Source organism: Arachis hypogaea, chromosome 16, assembly GCF_003086295.3.
Source record: "Arachis hypogaea cultivar Tifrunner chromosome 16, arahy.Tifrunner.gnm2.J5K5, whole genome shotgun sequence".
In the NCBI taxonomy this organism is placed as follows: domain Eukaryota; kingdom Viridiplantae; phylum Streptophyta; class Magnoliopsida; order Fabales; family Fabaceae; genus Arachis; species Arachis hypogaea.
The window spans coordinates 9,123,533-9,149,239 of NC_092051.1; the positions used below are offsets into that span (position 1 = coordinate 9,123,533).

The 25,707-nt window shown below is 33.2% G+C and overlaps 4 protein-coding genes across 4 annotated transcripts; 2 read left to right on the plus strand and 2 right to left on the minus strand.

The window, feature by feature from the left end:
- Positions 1 to 95: 95 nt before the first annotated feature.
- LOC112756309 (uncharacterized) lies at positions 96 to 1,758 on the minus strand. Its single transcript, XM_025804841.2, has 2 exons — positions 1,327 to 1,758; positions 96 to 1,077 (listed from the first exon to the last, which is right to left on the minus strand). Exons 1-2 carry the CDS (start codon positions 1,474 to 1,476, stop codon positions 442 to 444), a joined length of 786 nt encoding a protein of 261 aa, XP_025660626.1. The 5' UTR covers positions 1,477 to 1,758; the 3' UTR covers positions 96 to 441.
- A 518-nt stretch (positions 1,759 to 2,276) lies between these two features.
- On the plus strand, positions 2,277 to 5,975 carry LOC112756312 (pyrroline-5-carboxylate reductase). Its single transcript, XM_025804845.3, has 7 exons — positions 2,277 to 3,706; positions 3,774 to 3,822; positions 3,913 to 4,004; positions 4,095 to 4,167; positions 4,251 to 4,371; positions 4,753 to 4,858; positions 5,366 to 5,975. Exons 1-7 carry the CDS (start codon positions 3,506 to 3,508, stop codon positions 5,546 to 5,548), a joined length of 825 nt encoding a protein of 274 aa, XP_025660630.1. The 5' UTR covers positions 2,277 to 3,505; the 3' UTR covers positions 5,549 to 5,975.
- A 376-nt stretch (positions 5,976 to 6,351) lies between these two features.
- LOC112756311 (lycopene beta cyclase, chloroplastic) lies at positions 6,352 to 8,724 on the minus strand. Its single transcript, XM_025804843.2, has one exon. The coding sequence runs from the start codon at positions 7,994 to 7,996 to the stop codon at positions 6,467 to 6,469; it is 1,530 nt and encodes a 509-aa protein (XP_025660628.1). The 5' UTR covers positions 7,997 to 8,724; the 3' UTR covers positions 6,352 to 6,466.
- A 15,025-nt stretch (positions 8,725 to 23,749) lies between these two features.
- On the plus strand, positions 23,750 to 25,477 carry LOC112756313 (uncharacterized). The gene is made up of 3 exons (XM_025804846.2): positions 23,750 to 24,208; positions 24,643 to 24,907; positions 24,985 to 25,477. Exons 1-3 carry the CDS (start codon positions 23,968 to 23,970, stop codon positions 25,217 to 25,219), a joined length of 741 nt encoding a protein of 246 aa, XP_025660631.1. The 5' UTR covers positions 23,750 to 23,967; the 3' UTR covers positions 25,220 to 25,477.
- The last annotated feature ends 230 nt before the right edge of the window (positions 25,478 to 25,707 follow it).

Sequence of the window (25,707 nt, forward strand, 5' to 3'; positions counted from 1 at the left end):
TTTATAAAATTTTTAAATTAATGGTTATTTAAATAAAATATTTATACTAATATAACAGTAAGTATTTGACTATTAAAAGAAACAAGTCACACAAATTTTTATTATCTAACAAAAGAATTTTTATATATCTTATTTTGATCCTTTTTTCTATTTATTCCAACAATAAAAGTATAAAACACACATTTAAACGAGTTATTGAAGACCAAATCTTGTCAGATACATTATGACTGGTTTTCACATCCAACAATTCAACCTTGCTTTGTAATTCTTCGCCCATGTAATCAAAGATCAATTATGGATCAAATATATAAAACTTGCTACTTAGTAAGTAATTAACTTTGACAAATTATTACTCGCATAAAGTTATCTAATAATTTTTAACTATCATTCTCACACAAGAGTTTTAGAATTTTCGCGCAAAACTAACTAAATTAAATAGTTTCAAGCATCTCCAACTTTTCCAATTTTGACAACAACCGGAAACTTGGCAACCCTTGGACCGTTATGACCCCAAGCAACCTTAAACTTTTGAACAAGATCCTGTCCAAGAAGTTCCACTCCTTTGTCCTTAGCCGTTTGATATGCTGAACTAGATCTTATTAAAGTCAAATAATTGTCCAAATCCATAGTAACCTCTGACACAAACTCAAAGGGTCCAGTGTGATCAGCACCATCAACAGGCTCAAATGGAAAATCAATGCTCCTATAATTATCTTCAACTAATTTCCGAGCAGGGTCCCAATAGGGACTCAAAACATCTTCATAGTATTGATCAAACACCTTGTCCACTTCCTCACTAACTCTTGCTACATTGTAACATATAGCAGCAATGACCCCATGAGGCTTCTTGAGAACCCAATTCACTTGTTTGTAGAATGATGGCAGGTCAAACCAGTGTAGGGATTGTGCAATGGTCACAAGGTCCACACTTCCTTGAGCTGCTACCTTTTGTTCAACCTCTTCCATGGACATTATTGGTGGGGTATGTTGGTATTTCACATTGGGTAGTTTGGTTGCAAATTCAAGCTGCTTTTCACTAGTGTCTGTGCCTATCACATTCTTGTATATAGCAGCTAACTGTAACAAATCATAACAAAATCACTAATACAATGTATATTATTTGTATTCATTTTCATATTATGAAAGAGAACTTTAGACCAACGGTTGAGTTGTCTCTGTGTGACTTCAAAGTCACAGGTTTAAGCTATCGAATCAACCATCCTAAATTAGTGGAATTAAGATAACTGATTCTCCCTCAACCACTAGAGAACTAACTGAATTAAATACTACACAAAGAGAGATAGAAGAGAAAAGAGAGAAGGGTACATGTTTAGCAGCCTGGCCACTTCCGGTACCAACATCCCAAGCTAGTTCATGAGAGGGAGTTTTTGAAGCTATGAATTGGAAGAGCTCTGTGGGATAGCTTGGCCTTGCCTTTGCATATTCCTTTGCCTGTTTCAAAAATAGATCTGCCATCTCTTACTTATATGTTCTGTTTTCTCTCAAAATTTCTTGTATCTTCATCAATCTCCTCATCATGATATGTATTTATATATCACTATAGTTAGATAGGCCTCCCTCAGTTAAATAATGTCTTGTGTGATATGCAATACCAATTTGGATTCCTATATGTCAATCAATCATAGCTTGGAAAATATACACCACCAATCAAATTGGAGTGGAAAATTCAACTTATCTTGGATGACCCGTACATTATATAATTGAAAGGCACTATGTTTGTCCAAGTTAAAGTGTTATGCTGAAAAGTATTTCCATAATAGACTCGTATGCAACAGAAATACATACAAAATTTGCAACTTAAAAGAAGAATTATTACTTTATCTAACAAAATTTTAAAAAATTAATAATTAATTTGATAATTAAAATTTATTAGAAATTAAAGTGTTGAGTCATTTTGTGATGTAAATAGAAAGTAGGAGTAATTTCTCTTCCTATGACATGTAACGATTTCTTGTATTAGTTTTACACCTTTACCATCAGTCACATGTTCACCACCACAGAATGAAGACAAATCCACAACAATAATAATATATAGCAACGGTGAGGTGGGTTGTGCGGTTGTTGTCTTCTTCTTCAGATCCCTTCAACTTTGATCACTTCTAAAATACTATATTAATTGCTGAGTCATTAAATTGTCCATGTGTGTGTGATAGTGATCACGGATTCTTTATTTCTTGATTCTCGATCAAGTAAAGTAATGCAGGAAGAGTACGAAATTTCATTATATAAACTTGCATGTAGTATAAAACTTCTTTATGCTAATCAATAATCCTTCACCCCTCCAAAAGAGAAAATGGTAGTTTTATTGGTTTATTTGTGTCTCCCCTAATAACATCGCTGCAAAAATAATATTTCTATTGCTTTAAGTATATTTAGAAAGAAAAGCACATTTATTTTTTTCATTTTAAATTCACTGCCTTTAATTGATTTTGCACAGTATGTTTTAGGATAATGATTAATCCGTTATAAATTGAAATATTATTTAAAATTTCGTCATTAACTAAGATTGTATTTTATCAATAAGTTATAATTCAAATAACATAGTCTCTTCATTCTCGCCTAGAAGTGTTGGGTTCTAGTCTCACTGACTGTACTCCTTACTTCAGAAAAAAAAAATATTGTATTTATTTATACTTTATAAGACATAAACCAAGAATTCTAGCACACTAAATTAATGTATTTTATATCCTTTTTAATAAGAGACACAATTTATTTTTTTATTATCATTATCAAAATTTTATAATTATAATTTTTATTATTTTATTTTTTATTCTAAATTTTGTATAAAAAATAAAAATAAATTAGACTTTTTTATTATTTGTTTATATTTTATATACAATACACCATGAAACAAAATACAAAAACACTAATTTTTATGTTAATATCTTATGTATTTATGTTATCAAAATCAAAGGCAGCTTAATAAATTACTATATACACAAGACAAAATTTAAATTCGAGATACTTATTTAAGCATATTAATAAATTAAATACTAATTCAATCCATAATTATTCATTACTTTAATTAAACTATTGATAAATTTTTTCATTAGAAATGCTAGAAAACTATTAAAATGTATTTTTTTTAGTTATTAATTAATTATCAATATTGCCATTGAGTAATAGCTCAAATGGCATAGTCTCCCCATACTCAATTAAGAGGTTGCGGATTCGAGTCTCATATCTTTGGTAAAAAAAAAATTAATTATCAATATTTAACAATATGAATTAAAATATATTATTAAATTAATAAATTAATGATTAAAAATAATAATAATAAATAATTAATTATAATAATCTTCTAATATTTTTCTAATTATTATGTTGATTCCGTATCCTTCTTTCTGCCAACGTAATTAAAAGACAAAAAGAAAAGGGGGAGGGAGTGCATGAACCAACTGGAAGAAGAAGAGTGGCCGAACTCTATTTTAAATTTTTAATACTCACTCACTGCCTCAAACGCGTACACACACACACCGAGAGAATGGATATCGTTCCGATCCCCGCGGACACCTACACGCTCGGATTCATCGGCGCCGGCAAAATGGCCGAGAGCATCGCCAGAGGCGCCGTCCGCTCCGGCGTCATCCCCGCTTCCCGCATCTTCACCGCCTCTCACTCCAACTCCTCTCGCGCCGACGCCTTCCAATCCTTCGGCGTCTCCGTTCTCTCCTCCAACGACGACGTTCGTACTTGTTCTTCTTCTTTCCGAATTTCATTCTTTCTGCTTTCCTAATTCCTCGCTGCTGCAGGTCGTGAGAGAGAGCAACGTCGTCATTTTCTCGGTCAAACCTCAAGTAGGTATTGTCATCAATCATTCACACTCTCTCTTTCTAATTACCGCCGCCTTCAACTGCATTTTCACTCCATTTTCTCCTTGTGTTGCTGCAGTCAAGGATGTGGTCTTGAAATTGAAACCGCTTCTCACAAAGAACAAGCTATTGGTTTCCGTTGCTGCTGGAGTCAAGCTCCATGATCTTCAGGTCTCCCAATGCTTTCATCTTTTCTTTGATTTTACTTGTGGACTATAATTTCAAAGTTTTATTGCTGATTGCATAATTCATGAAATGTAGGAATGGGCTGGCCACAACAGATTCATTAGGGTAATGCCTAATACACCTGCTGCTGTTGGCGAAGCAGCATCAGGTATTACCTTCTTTCTATTAACACCATTTCCTCTTTTCTTCTCTTTTCTTTTTCTTACTGAACTACAAGTTAAACTTTGACAGTTATGAGCTTGGGGGGAGCAGCAACAGAAGAAGATGCAAATCTCATAGCCAAATTATTTGGATCAATTGGCAAAATATGGAAAGCTGATGAAAAGTATTTTGATGCTGTAACTGGTCTGAGGTATGTACATCCCATTTTCTTGTATGATATAAGATTTGGATATTATCTTACTAGAAATCTACAAGAAATTTCATGTCATCTTTGAAAGAATACGATTTTCTTAGTGTCTGGAACCTGAATACTCTGTTTGGTGATCACTATTCAGTTTTTAGGGATGTGTGTAGCAATTGAATCCAGGCCTTTATCCTAAGACCATGGCTCCTTATCTTCTCTATATAATACTTCAATTTTAATCCAAATAACAAAAATTGTTAATTGATTCCCTGCCCAACACTTATCTAACTACTAAGCCAGACAAGCATATATATTGTCTCTGCCGATATGTCAATTCGGAAAGCAATTTTGATTTCTTTATTGAATATCCACCCTTAAATTTTTCAGTGGCAGCGGTCCTGCTTATGTTTATTTAGCAATAGAGGCTTTGGCTGACGGAGGAGTAGCAGCTGGTCTACCACGTGATCTTGCATTGAAACTAGCTTCACAGACTGTAAGTAAAGTGAATTACTATCCTTTGACAGTTTGACCCCTAAATAATGGAAGTCATAGTTTAGCTCTTCCAAGATTTTAGAATATACTTTATATTTTACTCTCACTTGATCTTAACCCATTATGTTGGATGAGGAATAAAATTATTTCACTTTTCTATAACAAGGTATTTCCAGTTTGCTAGGATTGGGATTCATGATGGTTTAGTGTAACATTTTCTGGGTTACTATTATTGTTAGTTGTATTGTATATATGCAGAGTCAACTGAACTTAGTCTGTTATATAGATAAAGGGTCTCTAACAATGAATCGGGGGTTTGATTCACATAATGTAACGTGTCATCTATGCTACCGTTGTTACTGGTCAGTTTGGGCTTGTAAACTGTCAAATCAACTGCAACCTTCTAGTTTATATTAGCATCATTCAGACGACCATAGGAAGCCAAACTAGTTTGAAAGGCATATTCCGGTAGTTTGTTTCCATCATTGTGTGCGCATGTGTTTTCCAGGTATTGGGAGCAGCATCAATGGTCACTGGTACTGGGAAGCACCCAGGACAGCTCAAAGATGATGTCACTTCGCCTGCTGGGACAACAATTTCTGGCGTTCATGAGTTGGAAAAAGGTGGTTTCCGTGGAACACTAATGAATGCTGTTACTGCTGCTGCTAAGCGCAGCCGAGAGCTTGCCTAAATTGTAGGTACGAAGGGTTTGACATAGTTAGGACTTTTTGAGATATGCCATATATGAGTAAGCTTTCCGGTATATTGGCCAAGAAACAAATTATTATGTTCTTTGCCACTTTCTAGAATGGTGCAAGTTATGAAAGGATTTGGCCAACTAGCATAGCATCCTCATCATTTCCTTTCAGTATTATGAATATTGATGTTGCTACAATGATACATTACAATAAGAGGAGTAGAATAGCTTTTGCCATTGAATCAATGAGTTGCGACCATAAGCATTCCGAAGCCAAACTTGACATCCTTTTATATTTGAACTGTACCACCAAATTGATATGGTTCAATAGGCCCGTAAAGCAGATACATATCAAACCATGTGCCAAACTCAGTTTTGAAGTATTTTCAGTGGAAATAAAATTGTTTCATTATTATGTAAATGTTAACGTACCCTTTGCTATGAGCTTCATTCTTCGAGAAAATGACTTTAATCTTAGTGGACGATTAGTTAACAATCTTGAATTGCATTCAGTGTTATAACGGACATTTTTACTTATCATAGTTTCTAATCACGGTTGATGAGAAATAAAGGAAGAGGGGCCAAGTTGAGAATTGAGAAGTAAAATCCTTGTACCCTTCGGATGGTGGCTTAACTTGCATAAGTGAGGTTTATAAGTCAGACCAAAACCAGTAATTGAAAAAATGCCATGAAATTGAATTAGTAGGACTAACATCAGGGTTCCATATTAAGTATGCCAAATGCAAAGAGTGATGGGCATAACAAATTAGACAAAAATAAAAAATTGAGCACTCCTGTTTTAGTAACACGAATCAAACCAATATTATTATAAATTTATAAAATCAGACGTCAACTATAGGCGGAAGTATTATACAACATCTGCAGGATACACCAGATTAGTAGAAAGTCATCTTATTCTGTATCTTTTAACAAGTTGTTGATCATGTTTGCCAAAGGAAGAGTCCCCTTTGCCATAATCTCTAATCTAGATGTATTGGAAGCATAGGAAAATAGAGAGAGCCCAAAAAAAAAGAGTTCAGGGAGAAACAATCTCGATGACAAGAATCCATGCCAGTAACGAGGTTCTAGATCGAAAAATGCATCGAAAAATCTCCTTGTTCCTGGTAAATCAAGCTTGAGCAAGATGTCCATACCAAAGCAGAAGAACTCCCTCTGCCGTCGCCTCTGGATTGGCCATAAATCTTTCCACACTTGGGAGGATATATCGGCTCCCAGAAGACCTCTGTCGGAACCAAGACTTTGCACAATGGCATTAGCAACAATGGGAGCTGCGGCGAGAGTCCTTGCTACCATATACCCAGTTGAAGGATGCACCATCCCTGCAGTCCCGCCGATTCCAACAACTCTTTGGGGGAGAACTGGGAGGGGACCACCCATGGGAATGACACAGTGCTCATCTTCTTCAATGCTCTTCACTCTAATTCCCAAGTGTTTCAACCTTGCAACCATTCTTTCCTGTATATCATCCATACGTAACCCTGGCCGCGCAACAAGAGAGGTTTCTTCAAGAAATATCCGATTGGATGAAAAGGGCATGGCATATAGGAAGGTGGGAATTCTGCTATTCCTTTCCTTCAGCACCATGTCCCCATCCAGATGCGAATCTCTCCAATCCATGAAAAGCATTTTATCCACATCAAATGGATGTTCATCAACCTCAGCCAAGATTCCATAAGCAACCTGGTAACCGGGATTATAAGGTTTATCATACTGAACAAGGCATCTGGAAAAGCCAGTTGCATCAAGAACCACGGTAGCCTGAACCGTGACACCATCATTACAAATCAACAAAGATTTGGCATCCTCATGAATAACCTTGATGACTTTAGCTTGGTGGAACTTAACACCATTTGATATGCATTTCTGCATCATCTTTGACTTCAACTGCTTCCTATTGACCCTGCCATAAGGCCTATCAAGATCCTTCTTCTTGTTGTCATCAATGTAGACAACAGCACCAGACCAAGTGGTGTCAAGGCAATCAAGCAAGTCCATGGCCTCGAATTCATCGACCCAAACGCCGTAATTGTTGGGCCAAATCAACCTAGGGTTAGGGTCAATGGCACAAACAGAGAGCCCTGCCTCAGAAACCTGCTGCGCCACGGCGAGCCCTGCCGGTCCTCCTCCCACAACAGCAAGGTCCACCACAGCACCCTTTGAGGAATCATACAAAGGAAGCTCAAAATCAAGATTCTCTTTCTTGATCTCAGGAACAAGTTCAAGAAGGGCACTGCTACTAGCCCTCAAACCACCACCACCGCACTTACCCCACTTCACAAGTGGCTGCTTCTTAGAACCAAATCCAAATCTAAGGTCATGGCTTTGCAACTTAGAAGGGGCTAAAGTTCCCAGCTTTTCAGAATAACCGTGTAGTGGGTGCAAGAATTCAAGCTTGTTAGGTGTTTTGAGCAAAGTATCCATAGTTTACTATTTATCACATAAATCTCTCAAATGTTTATCCTTAGTTAATCTCCAAAAAAGACAAAATTACTCAAAACACCATCTGGGTCTCACAAATAGCAGAAAAACAAGAAGAATGATCCTAAAAAGTGTTGGAATTGGCAGAGTTACAAGACCAAAGTAGATACAGCAGAAACAATGGAAGTTTGAATAGTAGTGAATATGTTGGAGCAAAAGAAGAAACTTTAGTAGTTGGGGCAGTGTGAGAGAATGGGGTTATAAGGAGGAAGGTAGAGTTGAAGACTTACCATAGCCATGGAGAGGAGAGAGAGAGAAGAGGAAAAGGAACACCACGAACAAAGAGGAAAGAGAGTGGCTTTGGTAATGGTAAACCTCGTGTGGCCAACAGACACCACTTGGCCGCGACAAACCATCGTGCATCTATATCTAATTTTATTTATTTATTTTAAAATAAAAATTTATCTATCAATCGTTAAATAATTTAATATTATTTAAATTTTTTAATTATTAATTTTATATAAAAACGACTGTATGTTAATATTTATTATTTTTTATTAGTTGCGGTTAGTTAGATTGCAGAAATTATAGAGGTGAAGGGCAAAGATAAGGAATAGAGATGCATTTTTTTTTATAGAAAATTTTTGCGGTTTTATTCCTATTTTTACGACCAAACGTAATTTGTGTGACTATTATATCTGTATTTTTGTTTTAAAAATAAATCCAAACAAATTAACATTAAGATTTTTTTTTTATTTTGTTACTGTATAGTCGAATATAAGTATATATAACTCTTACTTTATCAATAGACGTTCATTTATATTTTTATTTATCAAATGTATATGATATTAACAAATCTAAAATATGTTATTTCATAATATTTGGTTTTATTTCCTATAAAAAGTTTGTTTCAACCGAGACCAAAATGTTTCCATTAATAAATAAATAAGTTCAATCCTTGAATAGTTTAGGTTAAATTATTATAATTTTGAGAGATTTTTGAAATAAAACATCTTCAAAAGTCTAGTCTAGACCTAAACTTAAAAAAACGTTAAAAATTAGAATTCATAATATTTTCACAAAGAAATTTTATATTTATTTTTGTGACGGCAAAAATGTTATATTTTGCAGGACTAATTAATTTGCCTAGCATTCATACCCATCAATAATTACAATAAAAAAAGAGAAGATATTGCACCATTCTCTTTGGTGTCATTGGGGTGATGCACCGTTATTGTTGGTGTTGTATTCATGTGTGTATATACTATATTATAGTGCATGCTCCATAATTTCGATGACCACCTCAATTTGTCGTTTTCATGGATCACCATTAATACAAGATTGAAGATATATTATGTTATGTAAATATGGTTAAAATTAAAGTCATTTTTTTTATAAAATAAAGTATCGTTTTTGTTTCTAACGTTTTGGGTAAGTCTTAAAAGTTATTCCTAACGTTTCAAAATTGATTCAATGTTGTCCTACCGGATCCGTTAATAGAATTGACGGCTGGACAAAATTGAGACGATTTTGACACGTTAGGGACTTAAATATGACTAAAACGTTAGGGATAAAAACAATACATAAAAATAAATTTTAATTTAATTTGATCTTTTAATAATATTAATTTTTTACTGTATATAGTATTCAATTATTTTTTTAATTACATCTAAATAAATTACACTTAATCACATTATTTTCATTTTAATTGTATCTACATAAATTTATTTTTTGCAGGACAATATTGAGTCAATTTTGAAACATTAGAGACTTAAATAGAACAATTAAAATGTTAGGGACAACTTTAAAACTTACCACAAACATTAGAACAAAAACGATACTTTACTCTTTTTTATATATATAATACTTATATTCCACTACTGCTCACAACTACTCCATTGTACAAGTGCAAATTCCATATTGAAGCCAAAGAATAATATAAAATAATGCAATCAGGAACTATTATTGCTCACAACTATATTAGATAATTATTATCAATATTTATTATTTATATACATAGATAAACTAAGAATAATATGATGAATGCAATCAAGAAAAGAAAGTCTCATATTTATAAAAGACTATAGATTTAAAACCGGCTGAATCAAGTATAAAGTTATTGTACGAACAACTCATGATTTGTGAATTTAATATGATTTAATTTCAAATAATAAATACCTAAGTATAATATAATTTTCAAAAAAATAATACGCACTTTAAATTACAAACTTAAACGCTTAATAAAAAGTATACACTTTTTCAAAAGACTTCTAAATTAATATTCTCTTATTAAAATTTCTTTTCTCTTATCTTGATGATTTGGTTAAAATTTTAATAATATAAATGGTAAATTTTAGAAAATGAACATAATGTAAAAAAAAAAAAAAAAACCTTTTTTATTGAGAACTTTTTAAAACCATAAATATGTTAAATTGTTGTTCTCTTGTTTGAATTTTTCTTCTTTCTTCTCATGCTAAATTGAATTTAATTTTTTTTTAAATAATAGTAATTCTTCTCAAAGGAATAAATTAGCACATATAACATCTCTTACTGAAAATTTTATGATTATTTTTTAAATTAAATTTTAATAAATATTGTTAATATTATTTATTTTCGCATAATTTATCATCATTTAATTACTTTAGACGAAATAAAGAAGAAAAAAGAATGCTAGCATCACTATGTATTTATATGCAATAAAAGTTAATGGAAAAAAAAAATGCAAACTACACGATTAAAAAAATATGATAACTTTTTAAAATATTATACGTAATTTCTTAATATAATACTGTTGGGAATAAGTAGTATAACTACAATCCAATTAATTATGTGTTAAATAATTTGTTATTGTTATTATATTAAAATGTTAATATAAAAAAGTCCTTGGTTAAATTTAGAGATTTATCATTGTGATAGTGATCATAATATTGAGAGATAAATCTTTTATAATTTAATTTAAATTGTTCTTGGTCATACGATTATTAAAAAGGACATTATAATCCGAAAAGATCAATATATATATATATATATATATATAATGATCTTCATTGGATGAAGATTAATAGATCTCTTTTATTAAATTATATATATAGATGGTGCATATAGAGACATGACCATTAAACTGACCCACTTTGAGAATTCCTAATGGTTATAATTACCGCATATTTGTAAATAGGATATTACCAAGATGAACATGGTAATAGAGTTTTCTTTAACCTGCGACTATCATAATAATTAACAATGTATTTATTATACTTTGATTCCAGACACCTAATATCCTAGGGTGCTAGTTGAATGGATATTGGGTATGATTTAAATACTTGTAGAATTAATGATTAGTCAATAAAGAATCCGTCAACTCTCCGTAAAGAGTTTGAGCTCTATGATTACAATGATTGAGACGAATAAAACATTGGGCAAGGAGATTGAATGAAGGAAGAAATGAGTTTCTTAGGTCATTCACAGTTCATTATAATAATGATAACAAGTTAGAGTTTGAGGGTTAACCAAGAGTCGAAAAGATGGAAGGAACTATACTTTGTTCTTCTAAGGTTCTTAATAAAAATATATTACTTCATACTATTAGGTCGTTGAGGAGTGTTGCTTGACGCCAACCTTGATTAGTAAATTTAGTATGACTAATTTACTACCCGCTTAGTATTGAACCTATGAGTCACACACTAACGAGTGTTTTAATCTTTGCTATAGAATTATTTAATTATTATTTTGATTTGATCAAATAAATAATTATATTAATTCAAACTTGAATATTATTATTATCTTTGCTAGCACTAATAATATAATAATAGTATGATAATTGAGAATATTAAATGAGATTTGAGAATAATTAGTTATTCTATTTCTAAATTTGGATGAAATTCTAACTAATTCTGTTTCAAATTGAGTTATGATATGATTCATAAATTTGAAGGATTCAGATTTAGAATTTTAAGATAAGATTTAAATTTGAATTGAGATTCAAATTTAAAATCAATAACAAATATCATACTATATATATGTGTGCCAAGAGTACAGGAAATAGAAGAGAATAAAAATATGAGTTTTATTCCTTTATCTCCTAATTCTTGGAGAAGAATTTTATGGCATGTAAAGAGTTACAAGAGGTTTCTCAATTTAGATCAGATGTCCATTGGTCAAGGAGTTGACAGCAAAAGTTGGTCTCGGTGTGGATACGTATAGCGCCTTCGTACCATCGAAGGAGAAAGTGATTTTTACTAGCGTACACACAGGTATATATATATATATATATATATATATATATATATATATATATATATATATATATATATATATATATATATTGTTTATTATTGGAATAAAGTTTAAGCACAAAATAGATTTGTAGGATTATTTTATTACTTCCGCTGCATGTTATGAATAACATGGTAAGCCTTTGGCTTTTTGTGTTTAAATCTTTATTCCTATTTTCTAAAAGTTTGTGAATTAATAGGATTAATTCAATTTTTTTAAGCATATGATGCAATTATTTTTATTGAGATGATTTTTTAATAAATTAATAGTTAATTTATTTTAATGTTAATTATTTAATTGTGATTAAATTATTATTTTATGGTTATAATTTTAATCAAATTTTATTTGATTTTTTTATCGTGACTTTGAAACGTTATTTTAAAAGAATAAAAATATTTATTTTTATATATAAATGTATATATATTGAGAATGTCAAATTTGATTTGATAGTTCTATAAGGTTAAACGTTACTCTATTAAAAATCAAATTTTGATTTGATTGTTGCATTTTGGACACTATAATTTTAGAAATTAATTTTTTTAATGTTTTTGATTATAAAGATCAGTCTGACAACTAGGAGCTTTATTTTCAAGATTATAATTAGTATATACATTTAATGTATTATGGATATAATTTATATTTTTATCTAGACATCGTGGGAGTATAAAATTTAATCTATGAGTACTGATAAAAATTCTCTAATAATAGAGATGAATCCTAAAATTTAGGAGATTGCCAAAACAAAAAAAATTCTCTTATTTACAAGGAGCAACTTGATAACCAGAAAACTTATACTCAAAGATAGAATTTATTTATGCATACGATGATGTATAAGGAGAATTAATTTTATATTTGAATCTAGACAATCTAAGAGTATAAAATATAATTCAGTTAAATAATTGTCTGACAATCAGATAATTATTTGGGATTATAATTGTATGTGATACAATTTAATCATATTTATTTGGAATAGGTATGAGTAACAACTTGACAACCAAGGTAATCATTTATGATTCTAAATAATTTTAACAGAAATATAGATTTCTTAATTTACTTTCATATTTAAAATTTTTAAATATGCCAATTTTTGTGTGGCATACTTGAAAGTAATGTATTGGCTACAATTTAAAATTGTTTTTCTAAGAGGTTATCATTGAGATGACAATCCTATTGAAATAATATTTTCCAATAAATTTGGTTATGGAATTGTTAGAAGTTGTGAAGAATTTGGAATATTGCTTTAATTTAATGCAACATGGGTTGTTTTGACAACCATGAGTTCCAATTTCAAAGACAACCTACTATTTATTATTAAACATCTTGAGAAGATGTATGATGCCCAAAGCAAGATAGTACGACTATCAAAGATTTTATTTAAATTAGTGGAAGTATTGGGCAATATATTTTGAATTAAACAACTTTAGAAGTTGAAATGCCATTAGGTAAATGGCTTTTGCGAAAATTGTTCTTGCAAGCATTTTTTGAGATTTATTTTATTACAAACAATTTATAATTGGCCTTAATATGATTATTGAGGATGCAAATCAAAATTGCTCTTAAATGTTAGTTTGACTAATAATAAAGATATTGAGTATTTTTATTATAAGAGCTTAAAGTAAAATATCTAATATCTAATTGATATTCTATTGACTAGAGAATGAGATTCTCTCAATGTACAAATACTAGTACTTCATGTACTTCATTATGTTTAAGAAACAAGTAATTTGATTCAGCTGCTAATCTTTCGTTAAATATTTGGATTACGTTTTAGAAACGTGGTTAAATTAACAAAGTTTTCACTAAGTCAATTTTAAATCCATATGAGATGTGGGAAAGGACATAAGCCAAAATTCAAGAACATTAGAGTTTGAAGATATCTTATATGTGTTAAGAGATTGCATAACAATAGAATTGAAAGTAAGTCTGATAAATAAGATTTATTAGTTACTCTACAGAAATAATGAGTATTATTTCTATCACCCTTCTTAAGACAAAGTGTTTGTGATAAGAGGTTGAACTCTTTTTTTAAGAAAAAGGAATTCCCTCCCAAAGGAAGATAAGGTGAATAAATAGAGGATATACTTTGAAAGTATAAAATGTTTGATCGTTAAACTAATTTTTTTAAAAGTAACCTATTTGTATAATAATGCAATTCTATAAAGATAGATCTAATGGTTACTTAGATTTTTTTTGGGTAAAGTACTAAATTGGTCCTCTAGGTTTGGGCGTAATTCTGTTTTGGTCCTAAAGGTTTAAAGTATTCTATTTGAATCCAAAAAAGTTTCATTTAGCATCAATTTAGTCCTACAGTGAGGTCAAAATTAAATAATTAACAAAATGTCCTACATAACAACAGTTCAAGAACAAAATCGATAATCTGGAGAACAAGTACAAGCTCCAGAGGCACAAAATCAACCATTGATGCATCAATACATTTATTTATCATTTTCTTTAGTTTTATAGAAAATATTTTATTTATATTATAAAAAAAATAATAAATAAATATATTGATGTATCAATGGTTGATTTTATGCCTCTGGAGCTTGTACTTGTTCTCCAGATTATCGATTTTGTTCTTGTACTGTTGTTATGTAGGACATTTTGTTAATTATTTAATTTTGATCTCACTGTGGGACTAAATTGATGCTAAACGAAACTTTTTTGGATTCAAATAGAACACTTTAAACCTTAAGGACCAAAACAGAATTACGCCCAAACCTAGGGGACCAATTTATTACTTTACCCAAATTTTTTTTATAATCATGTTCAATAAAGATTGTCCTTAAAATAAAACTATGCACTATTGTAGTGGGAGATTTCATGTTTTGAGAAAATGTGATATTTATTATGTACTAGGCATATTTTGTAAAAGGTCAAGCACATATGCTCAAGAGATAAGGTGTTTAAGGTCAAAAGAGTTTTGATAAACACAAATGTGCATTGAAAAATTATACACATGATTGATTAGCTCTAGTGCAAGTGGGAGATTATTGAGATAATAGTATGCCCAAGATCCAATCTATCATGATTGGCTCTCGTGCAAGTAAGAAAATTTTTGGGAATAAGTAGTATAACTACAATCCAATCAATCATGTGTCAAATAATTTGTTATTATTATATTAAAATGTTAATATAAAAAAGTCCTTGATTAAATTTACAAATTTATCATTGTGATAGTGATCATAATATTGAGAGATAAATCTTTTATAATTTAATCTAAATTGTTCTTAGTCATAGGATTATTAAAAGGACATTATAATCTGAAAAGATCAATATATATAATAGTTTTCGTTGGATGAAGATTAATAGATCTCTTTTATTAAATTATATATATAAATGATGCATATAGAGATATGACCATTGAACTGACTCACTTTGAGAATTCCTAATGGTTATAATTACCACATATTTGTCAATAGGATATTCTCAAAATGAACATGGTAATAGAGTTTTCTTTGACCTGCGACTATCATAATAATTAACAATGTATTTATTAAATTTTGATTCCAGACACCTAATACCCTAGGGTGCTAGTTGAATGAATATTGGGTATGATTTAAAGACTTGTAGAATTAATGATTAGTCAATAAGGAATCTGGCAACTCTCGGTAAAGAGTTTGAACTCTATGATTATAATGATTGAGACGAATAAAACCTTGGCCAAGGAGATTGAATGAATGAAGAAATGAGTTTTTTAAGCCATTCACAGTTCATTATAATAATGGTAACAAGTTAGAGTTTGACAATTAAACCATACTCTAAGAGTTAACCAAAAGCCGGAAAGATGGAAGGAATTATACTTTGTTCTTCTAAGGTTCTTAGTAAAAATATATTATTTCATACTATCGGGTCGTTGAGGAGTGTTCTAATTTTTGCTATAGAATTATTTAATTATTATTTTGATTTGATCAAATAAATAATTATATTAATTCAAAATAGAATATTATTATATTCTTTGCTAGCACCAAGAATATAATAATAGTATGATAATTATGAATATTAAATGAGATTTGAGAATAATTAGTTATTCTATTTCTAAATTTGGATAATTAGTTATTCTATTCAAAATCATCCTAACCTAACCATTTATAATCAACTAATAGCAACTAATCTAACTAAGCAAATTAACCAAAATCAACTAATTAACTAAAATTAATCAAACTTAATAAAAATAAAAAGGAAAATGGACAAAACCTGGAAGCAGAGAACTAGAACAGGGGCTACTGCTTGTTCTGCTTGTGCTGGAACTGCTTGTTATGGTTCAGTTTCACGAATTTTGTTGTGCTCCTGGGTGCAAAAACAAAATCTGCAATGCAATCAATTGCAAAAGCAGACACGACAGCCTGAAATTCCTCTAGAAAAAGAACGAGCAGAGGTAAAACGCTGTGACCTAATGGCAAGAATCATGACCAGAGACAAATAAAAAGCCCACACCTGTGGCGGTAAATCGGCGAGACGGAGACGGTGAAACCAAAGAATGACAACAGCAAACGAGAAAGGAGAAGCGCCAAAGAAGAAGGCACCACAGTTGAAGGAGAAGCGCGACGCTACAGTTGATTTGTGCGTAGTGTGAACTGTGAACTAGTTCATCGAATTAGGGTTTTTCCAAATTTGGATCCTAATTCGGATTTGGATCTGGATCTGAATTTAAGTTTGTTAAATGGTTTGGATTAAAAAACCAAACCATAAAATTGATGCAATGTGGTTTGGATTTTTAAAAAAAAAAAAAAAAACTGGTTTTTTAAAATGGTTTGGTTTGAATTGGGTTTAAAATCCAAGATTTGGATTTTTTTTTGCCCAGCCCTAGCTGCTGCGTATTCCACATGTTGACCTGACATCCGGCTGGATGTATGCATATGTTATGAGTTGTGAGGTTCGTTCTGTATCTGTAGGATTATTTTACAAAAACCATAACTACATAGGTAACGCAGCTTGTGCTGTGTGCCTCCTATCTGTGTGGGTTTAGGGCTGTAAAGACTAGTTGTTGTTGTGTTAGAATACTTAAAAACGTTATGCTGATGTAAAACGAGTCAAGTGGTTAAGCAACTGCGAAGCAAGCCTTATCCCTAGAAATTGTTGCTTTATAAAAACTACAAACATATATGGTTGTGAGTTAGTTGGTTGCTCGATGTTGATCACGAAATGGCGTCTGTGATGACATTCATATACACCGGTGATCTCCGTCCATGTATGCCGAATGTTGTCGGGCATTACACAGTATTGGGTCATTTTACATTATCCAACGAGTGCGTTTAACACCTGTATTGTGGCACACTATGCGATCGTCGTGTAACCCCTCTAAAGTGGCACACTACGGGATTCAATTGCACGGTAGGGGAGGACATTGGGGTTGGGGACGTCAGTTAGTGTGTAATGTGCGTAAGTCTTCGGGTTGTTTCGTTCTCGTGCGAGGCCGTGCGGGGATTCAGGGGTCACTAAACAAAAATGGGCGTGTAAGTGCATGACCCTTTTTGTTTTTTCTGTACCATCGTAGGTCGTTCGGTTTGAAGATTATGGCATCATTTGGGTTTTGTTGAGGTGTTGTATCCCAGTCAAAAAACAAAACAATTGAATTGTGTGAAATTGGCTACGAAGTCACCTTGACAAGTAAACTAGTGATGTTTATTACGGAATCCATTGCCAGACACATGAATAAAAAAATAAAAGGTAACCCACACTAATTTAGCATCCCTATCACGGTCGTTATATTTTCAACAAGGTCGGCTCATGGTATGAAGTGTGCATATGCGTGCAACAAAATGCATAGTAGTTCATTGTGAGGACATCAAAAAAAATTAAAAAGGTTGGCCGGTTAGCTATAACGTCGAAGTGGAGTCTTGTTCAGTGATGCTTTGTTACCACTTCAAAGTGATGGCAGACCCTTACCTCGACAAAAGGGGGGCATGAATAGCCCATCATGTTCAAAACAAAGTTTACAAATTAACAGGGTCATATGCATGCAACAAAATAATGTTTAGTTCATTGTCAAGACATCAAAAACATTTAAAAAGGTTGGCCAAGTAGCTATAACATCGAAGTGGATTCTTGTTCAGCGATGCTTTATTACCACTTCAAAGTGACGGCATACCCTTACCTCGACAAAAGGGGGCATGAACAGCCCATCTTGTTCAAAACGAAGCGCACAAATTAACTGGGTCATGGCAGCACGGCGGCCATCGCCCTACGGCTATTCCAATCCACCTCAATCTGCTACCTAATATCATCTCGGAGCTCATTGAAATGTTTGTTCACAATGGCCAATACAGTGTCAATTCGGATCTTGTCGGATAACTGGTCTATGCTCTGCAACACGAGAAAAGATCATAATCATGGATCGATTTAGTAAGAAATATTTACACAACGGGAATCGTTCTGACATGCAAATAGCGTGGCGAAAGATTAGTTACTACCTTCCTCTATGGAACAGGGTTGGTTGTGAACAACTACTCCATTTGAAGCCACAACAGCATCCGCAGCTTGTCCTTGTAGCTTTTTCCAGCGGTCACAACTGAAAACAGAAAAGGTAACTTTTTGTCAATACCCAAAAATATTACTATATCAACTTATGGTTAATGCCTTACAAATGAATTCATCCCAGTTGTTCTGATTCGGGACCCCAGGACGAAGTCCGGATTCCACTCAAATAGGGAGGGATTTTTTCCTAGGACGTCGATGTCCGGGATCATGGTGGTGAAGATCCTGTCCAAAACCCTGGCCTGCAAAATGGACGGAGATAACACGGGAGAAAATGATGATTTTTTTTTCCTTTTTTTAAGGGGTATGAGTCTTCCCCTATTGCCAAAACCCTTCCCGAAAAAAGATCCCCCCACCAGCCCGACCAGAAACAGGTCCCGTTGTGGGTTTTTTTTCTTCTATTTTTTAAACTAAACGTGATGCGGCCTAAGCCAACAGAGGCAAAGGTAATCACGAAATTTTTTGTGTGACTAAATCATGCTGGGTCAATGACCTTTAGCGGCAGTCACTACTAAGCATATCCAGAGCTTAGGTCAAAGTCATCATAGCAGATATCAGGCCCACCATTGCAATACTTCGCTGCTAGAAAACTAGACTATCCCAACACACATACACCACAAGCTGAGTATTAGAGTTCTCGGGATATTATGGTGACGATGAATACTACACAGGAAAACGTGATGAAGTTTTATGTACCACGGATTTAACCGTATACTTTCTTCCCATGTGAGTGTCCATCATTGGGAAGCTATCGAATATCCAAATCCAGCGACTAGAGACATCCACGGCCATAAGGTAATAGTGATCCTCCTTTGTGATTGGATAACGTCCTTCATCTGGACATATATCTGGAATGGGGGCAGGAGTTAGCATTTCAACTAGGGATGAGTAATAACAGTAAAAAATTTTATATTTTCTTTTGTTTTTTGTTTCATTTTTTTTATACTTTTTTTTCTTTGTGCACTATATTAATGCCTACATATTTCAGGGAGTCCGGCCTTGGTAGCCATGTCCCGCGGAAGTAGTCCATCAGCTGTACGTCGTCTATGTCCTCGAACAAAACAAATTCCTGTGCATGTGAGAGGTTCCAGTCATAAAGCAGTCGAAAACGTGACCGAAAACAACGCTTGCCATGGGACACACAGAGTTGAGAGACGTTACCGAAAATATCAGGGGTAGGGACCAGACTAAGCACTGTCGGAGCTGCAACTGTGTCCACGAGGTCTTGAGCGCAAGCAGCTCCAGTAAGTAGGTCCATGAGGGTTTGTGATGACATTCATATTACTCATTACACCAAGTGCCACATTAACGTTAATCTTAAAATCAGTTGCGGTTGTATATAAAATTATTTCCATCTGCAACACCCTTTTCCAAATACATGTCCATGTAGACGTGCTACTAGACTAGTTGTAGAGGAGAGTTTTGGTAATATTATCAAAATATGGAATCGTATCTGGATTTTTTTTTTCAAGAGGGCTCTGGGCCCATTACGAGAACCCGACTCGAAACCAACATCTCCACCATCCCCAACCAAATTCCCTTCCTCCATGCGGGGGTTGTATCTCCCTTTCCGCATCCATTACCGCTGTCTTATGGACCTCTTCTTGGCAACACCATTTCGCGTGATGGTAGCATCATCCTGTCGTTGTGTCTTCAAAATGGTTGTATCCTGTTTCCTAACTCCCATCGTATACCCATTTTCGGATCCTTCGAAGATCTGCAACATTCACTAGGTGCCGTCGCCACTGTTGAAGACCGTCAGACACCTCCGCCATTCATTCATACATCCTCGAACCCTCACATTGGCAACGACTTTCTTTGCTGAGCATATGGAACTCTCCTTAAGTGGCTTTCTGTTGCACCGAAAGCTCGCCAAATCTCGTCTCCATTTCATCGCCGCACTGAGAATGATGACCATTAGAATGTCGATCACAATTATGGGTGTTTTTTGGGGTCTGGGTTTTGTTTTACACATATTTTGGGTGGGGGGGGGGAGAGAGAGGGTAGCCCACGTTCTAAAGATTATAATGAACAAAAAAAGGTGGCCCATTTTGTCCAAAAAACGTAAAAATCGGGTTTTATAACTGAAATCGAACCAGACCAAGCTGAACCGGTCTGCAATTTCATCAAGTTTTGGGTCAAAAAAATAATTTTCAAGAACTTCTGTACGGATGAAATCCTGGCCATTGAATTGGCATCTTTTTATCTGGTCCATCAAGGTCTTGATTATACTTTTCCCACCGAAGACATTCCCATAAATAAAACATATGAGAATCTGTTTAATTCAGACAAACTTTTCAAAAACTGGTGAATTGGTAGTAGATTTGAAAAATTTGGACCAGTTTCAGTATTTTTTTTTCTTTCTACTCCAAACGGTGTTGTTTTGAAATTTTAGTTTAGGAAAAAAAAACTAGCTGAATCTGGAACCCCAACCCAACTCCAGCTCTTTATAGTCTCTAACGTCACACACCCGATATAGAAGTAGAGCTGGCAGCTCATCTCGATTCACCGTCACTACATGCTTTTTACCGCGCCTCTAGTCGGATCCCCTGCGTCGTGTGTTTGCATCTGGCCTCTTTTCTCCACTTGAGTTCTGTTGTTCATGCGTCTTTCGCCTCCACGTCTGCTCAAGCTGTGCTTCCTATAGCTTTTTTTTATATGAAAATAAAAGGAGTGATATACCCTAATATTGTAATTTTGGTATTTTTTTTAAATTGTGAAAAGTACACAAATTGGAGGGTCCGATTTTTTTACCTCAAATTTTTTTAATTTTTTAACACAAATTTGCCGGTCCGATTTCTGTACTTCTACAAATCGGATGGTCCAATTTCTGTACCTCTAACAAATTAGACGGTCTGATTTCTACTTCTCTAATTAAACGATTCCACATTTGAGAATAACGCCCTAACAATCCACATTTCAAAAAAACACCATTGCCACTCTAATATCAAAAACAAAAAGTTCTGCTTCCTACTTGTTTCATCGCTTAGCCTCCATCTCGTCGTCCCTCCTCGCTTCTCTGCTCGACTTTGTTTCCTGCTCGCGTCTCACCACATCTCTCTTCGCCTCTTTTCTGTCTCTGTAGGTAGTTGTTGCTGCTCGTCTCTCGTCGTCCGTGGTTATTGCTACCTGCACACTGTCGTGCGTCGTCCACCTTTCGGAATCGATTATGCCTTTGCAACAACAGCAACAACAGGTAACCATTTTATTTTTTTTTCAATTATTCTAATATTTTATATGCTATATATTGTTTTTAGTGGTTGATTCCTTGGTGTTATTGCTATTAATTTTACTGTTGATTGATTTATGATGCTAATTAAAATATAACCGTGGTAAAAATATTGAATTGATTTATGAATATGAATATGCAGTGATTTTGCTAATTTTGAATATGCTAAGGTTTTTTTATTGCTGAATCAGTTTATGAATATGTATATGCTGATCATGAATATGCAGTGGTTTTTTGTTGATTATTAATTGTTACTATTGTGACGATTCTAATTAATTTTGCTGTTAGTTATTTAGTTGATTGAAAAATTTTTTTATGAAATTTTAAGATGACTTCATCATAAACACCATCCGAAACATAACTATTTTTAGAATTAAGATACTATTGTGTGTAATCTCATTGAACATAGTTTATAAATTATTATTTTTAACGTGTCAAATGAAGATATTATTGTAGTAATACTAACTAATTTTATGTTTATTTTTGTATTAGTTATTTTTTAAATTTGAGACTTAATTATTGTTAAAATATTAATGAAAAAAAATTAGTGAAAACATGAATTTCAAATTTTAATTTTAGACTTTTTCCTATTTCATATTTTTATTTAAATAAGACCGAATCAATCAACGACCTACTAATTAAATAAGAAACTAAATAATCTAATAGCTTAATCAATTTGATTACCGAATCCGTTTCTAACAATTATACATGAGAGAGACCAATATGTTATCCATTTGCAAAAGTTTGAGGGTTATTATAATTAAATTTGGTAAAATGATTTAATTAGTTTTTAACAAAAGATAAGTGATTTATTTGTTGTTTTCTAAACGAAAGAGATTTATTAAAAATATATTTTTTAAGATAGTTTTTATTTATATCTTGATCCAGAAATAAAGTCAAACTCAACAAGAATAAAAGGTCCATCGAAAAAAAGGATGGCCTCTCCAAACTTAGCCCACCTCTTAAAACTTAAAAAGTCGGACACGACAAAAAAGTTTAGCTTTACTTATCCCTAGGGGTGGAAAAAGGTCAGGCGGCCTGCCAGAGGCCTGCAGTCTAGCCTGTGTTTGGCCTGACCTAGCTTGTTATAAAATAGGCACAGACTCTTATAAAAGTCTTAGTATGTTAATAGGTTAGACCCAAGCTTACTAATTAGTCTGGCCTGGCCTGTCAGACTTGTCTGGGCCTTTTAATATATAATTATATATATAAATAATTTTTTTATTATTAACAAAATAATGAGATATTTTAAATTTACTATATTTAATTATAAATAATTTTGTATATTTTAAATACTTTAAAATTTAAAAATTCTTATAAATATTAAATATAACATTTTATATATATTATGTTTATTAAAAAATATTTTTTAAAAATAATATTTTTATTTTTGTAAAAAAAATTAACAGGCCTTTTAACAGGCTTCAGGCCAGGCCAGACTAAATAACAGGCTATGCTTAGTACTTTATAGCAGGATGCAGGGTAGGTTCAGGCCAATCAATTACATATAAGCCAGGCCTGTTAAGAGCAAAACCTGGCCTGTTTTCACCCCTACTTATCCTAAATAACTAACTATCTTTTTGAATCTCTCCTACTATTTCTATCTTCACCTAAATATAGATCTCAACAAACTCTCGAGATAATTAACAATAAAGGTGGAACTACTCTAAAAAGATAGTTATCAATTCTACTATAAATACACTGATAATCTTCAAATATATTCACGTTCTAATATATTAAAAACCTACTTAAAACCCTTGCTAACTTAAGCATTATTTTACAGGTAACCCTCGAAATAATTTTTATCTAATTTTTTTTTTTTGGGCTTAATGTCCCGTTATCTATAAAAAAAAATAATTAATTTAATCTTTTTGTAATGACATTAGTAGTAGTGAGGAGAAATTACGAGGATAAAAGTGTAATTTTATACGGACTCAGTTTGGTCCATTGAAATCATATCAAAACCTTCAACAAACACTCCAATCCCACGAAGGCTGCGATGCCTGGCGACGATTTCTCGGTGGTGGTTCTGGCGTCGGATCTCGCCGTTGACGCCAGACCCTTCTTATCCCATAAAGACCATGAAGAAGAAGAAGAAGAGGACAGCTGGGACGATTGTTCTCAATACCTCTCCCCCGACGAAGACTTCTTCGATCTCGATATGTTGCAGTTTCTCCGCCGTCAGGGCTCCGACAAGAACGGACATCCCATCCTCCGTATCGTCGGCAAGTACTACCCTGGTGCGTGCTCTCTCTCTCTCTCTGTTTGATTTTGCATCTTTTTAGGGTTTTTATTAACAGCTGAAACAGTATTCATTCACTGTGATGAACTAAATGAAATTCAGGCAACGTTGAAATTAAATTACTTAACTTTAGCTGTTAATTTTGAATGATTATCGTGGAATGTTTCATGACCTTGTTAGATTAAATTCCATTACTTTACCAAGTTTAAACATCTAATCTTTTTGGCATAAATTTCAACACAAGCACCTCTTGTTTATCCTGTGTAGTTGAGTTTCACTTGAAATATCTTTTCAATCACCATTTATGAATCTCAGTCTTCCCAACTAGCTCCAAACAACTTAATATGAAATTCTTAAGATAGAGAACCGGTTTCTGTATTATTTGATTAATATGGCAGTTAAGTGAGACTCCTGCTCTAAAATTATATGCAGCCACTGTTGTGAACCCAGAGAGACTGAAGAGGTATGTTCTCCACAAAATTTGCAGCGAGATGCAAGAAGGGCCCTTCTGTGTTGTATACATGAATAGCAGTGTTCAACAGGAGGACAACTCCCCTGGCATAACCATCTTGAGGTGGATTTACGAAGAACTTCCTGCTGATTTTAAGGATAGGCTTCAAACCGTGTATTTTATCCACCCCGGGCTTCGTTCTAGGATACTCATTGCTACATTTGGCCGGTTTTTCTTGAGTGGAGGGTAAGCCATTTATTTGTTTCTTAACGTTGAAAAACACATGCTATGAAACCTGATGAATATATTTTGGTTCTGTTCAGATTGTATTGGAAGATCAAGTATGTAAGCCGGCTTCAATATCTTTGGGATGATATTAAGAAAGGAGAGATTGAGATTCCGGAGTTTGTAAAGAGCCACGATGATGTTCTGGAGCATAGACCGCTCACAGATTACGGCATTGAGCCTGATCCTTTTCAACTCACCGGGATTCCTTCTGCCAGCTTTTCATTCGGCAAGTATGAGGAGAGATGGGCAGGAAGGGACTATGTGTCTTAGGGCTTGCTTGCGAGTTTGGACTTCAAGAAACCAAGATATGGAAGGGAAGGGTTTCAAACCTGGCATGGTTATTGCTTAATCATCAAACTTTGTACAGCGTAGCTCTGGTGATTTTGTGCTCATGTAGTTTTTACTTAAATGTGATTTTGGGTATTTGCTGTGTCAAACTCTAATATGACTATATGTTCTGCATATGAATAGAAACTTACAGTATATTAAATTATTAATACACCAAAGTACAAAATGTGTGTTGTTGGATGATGATGATTCACTAGTGCTTTGGTCAGGTTGATATACTAGAATCAATTACTTCCACTTTTAGGTATAATTATTTGAGTTTATATAAATACCTGGAGCACACACATTAGGTTTGGGCCTTTGTTTGAATCATTAGTTCATTACTATGCCTTATCCTCAAAATTAGATCTTTATAAGCATGTTTCTAAAGCCTAAAGATCTTTAAAATATGACAACACCGATTACCTACA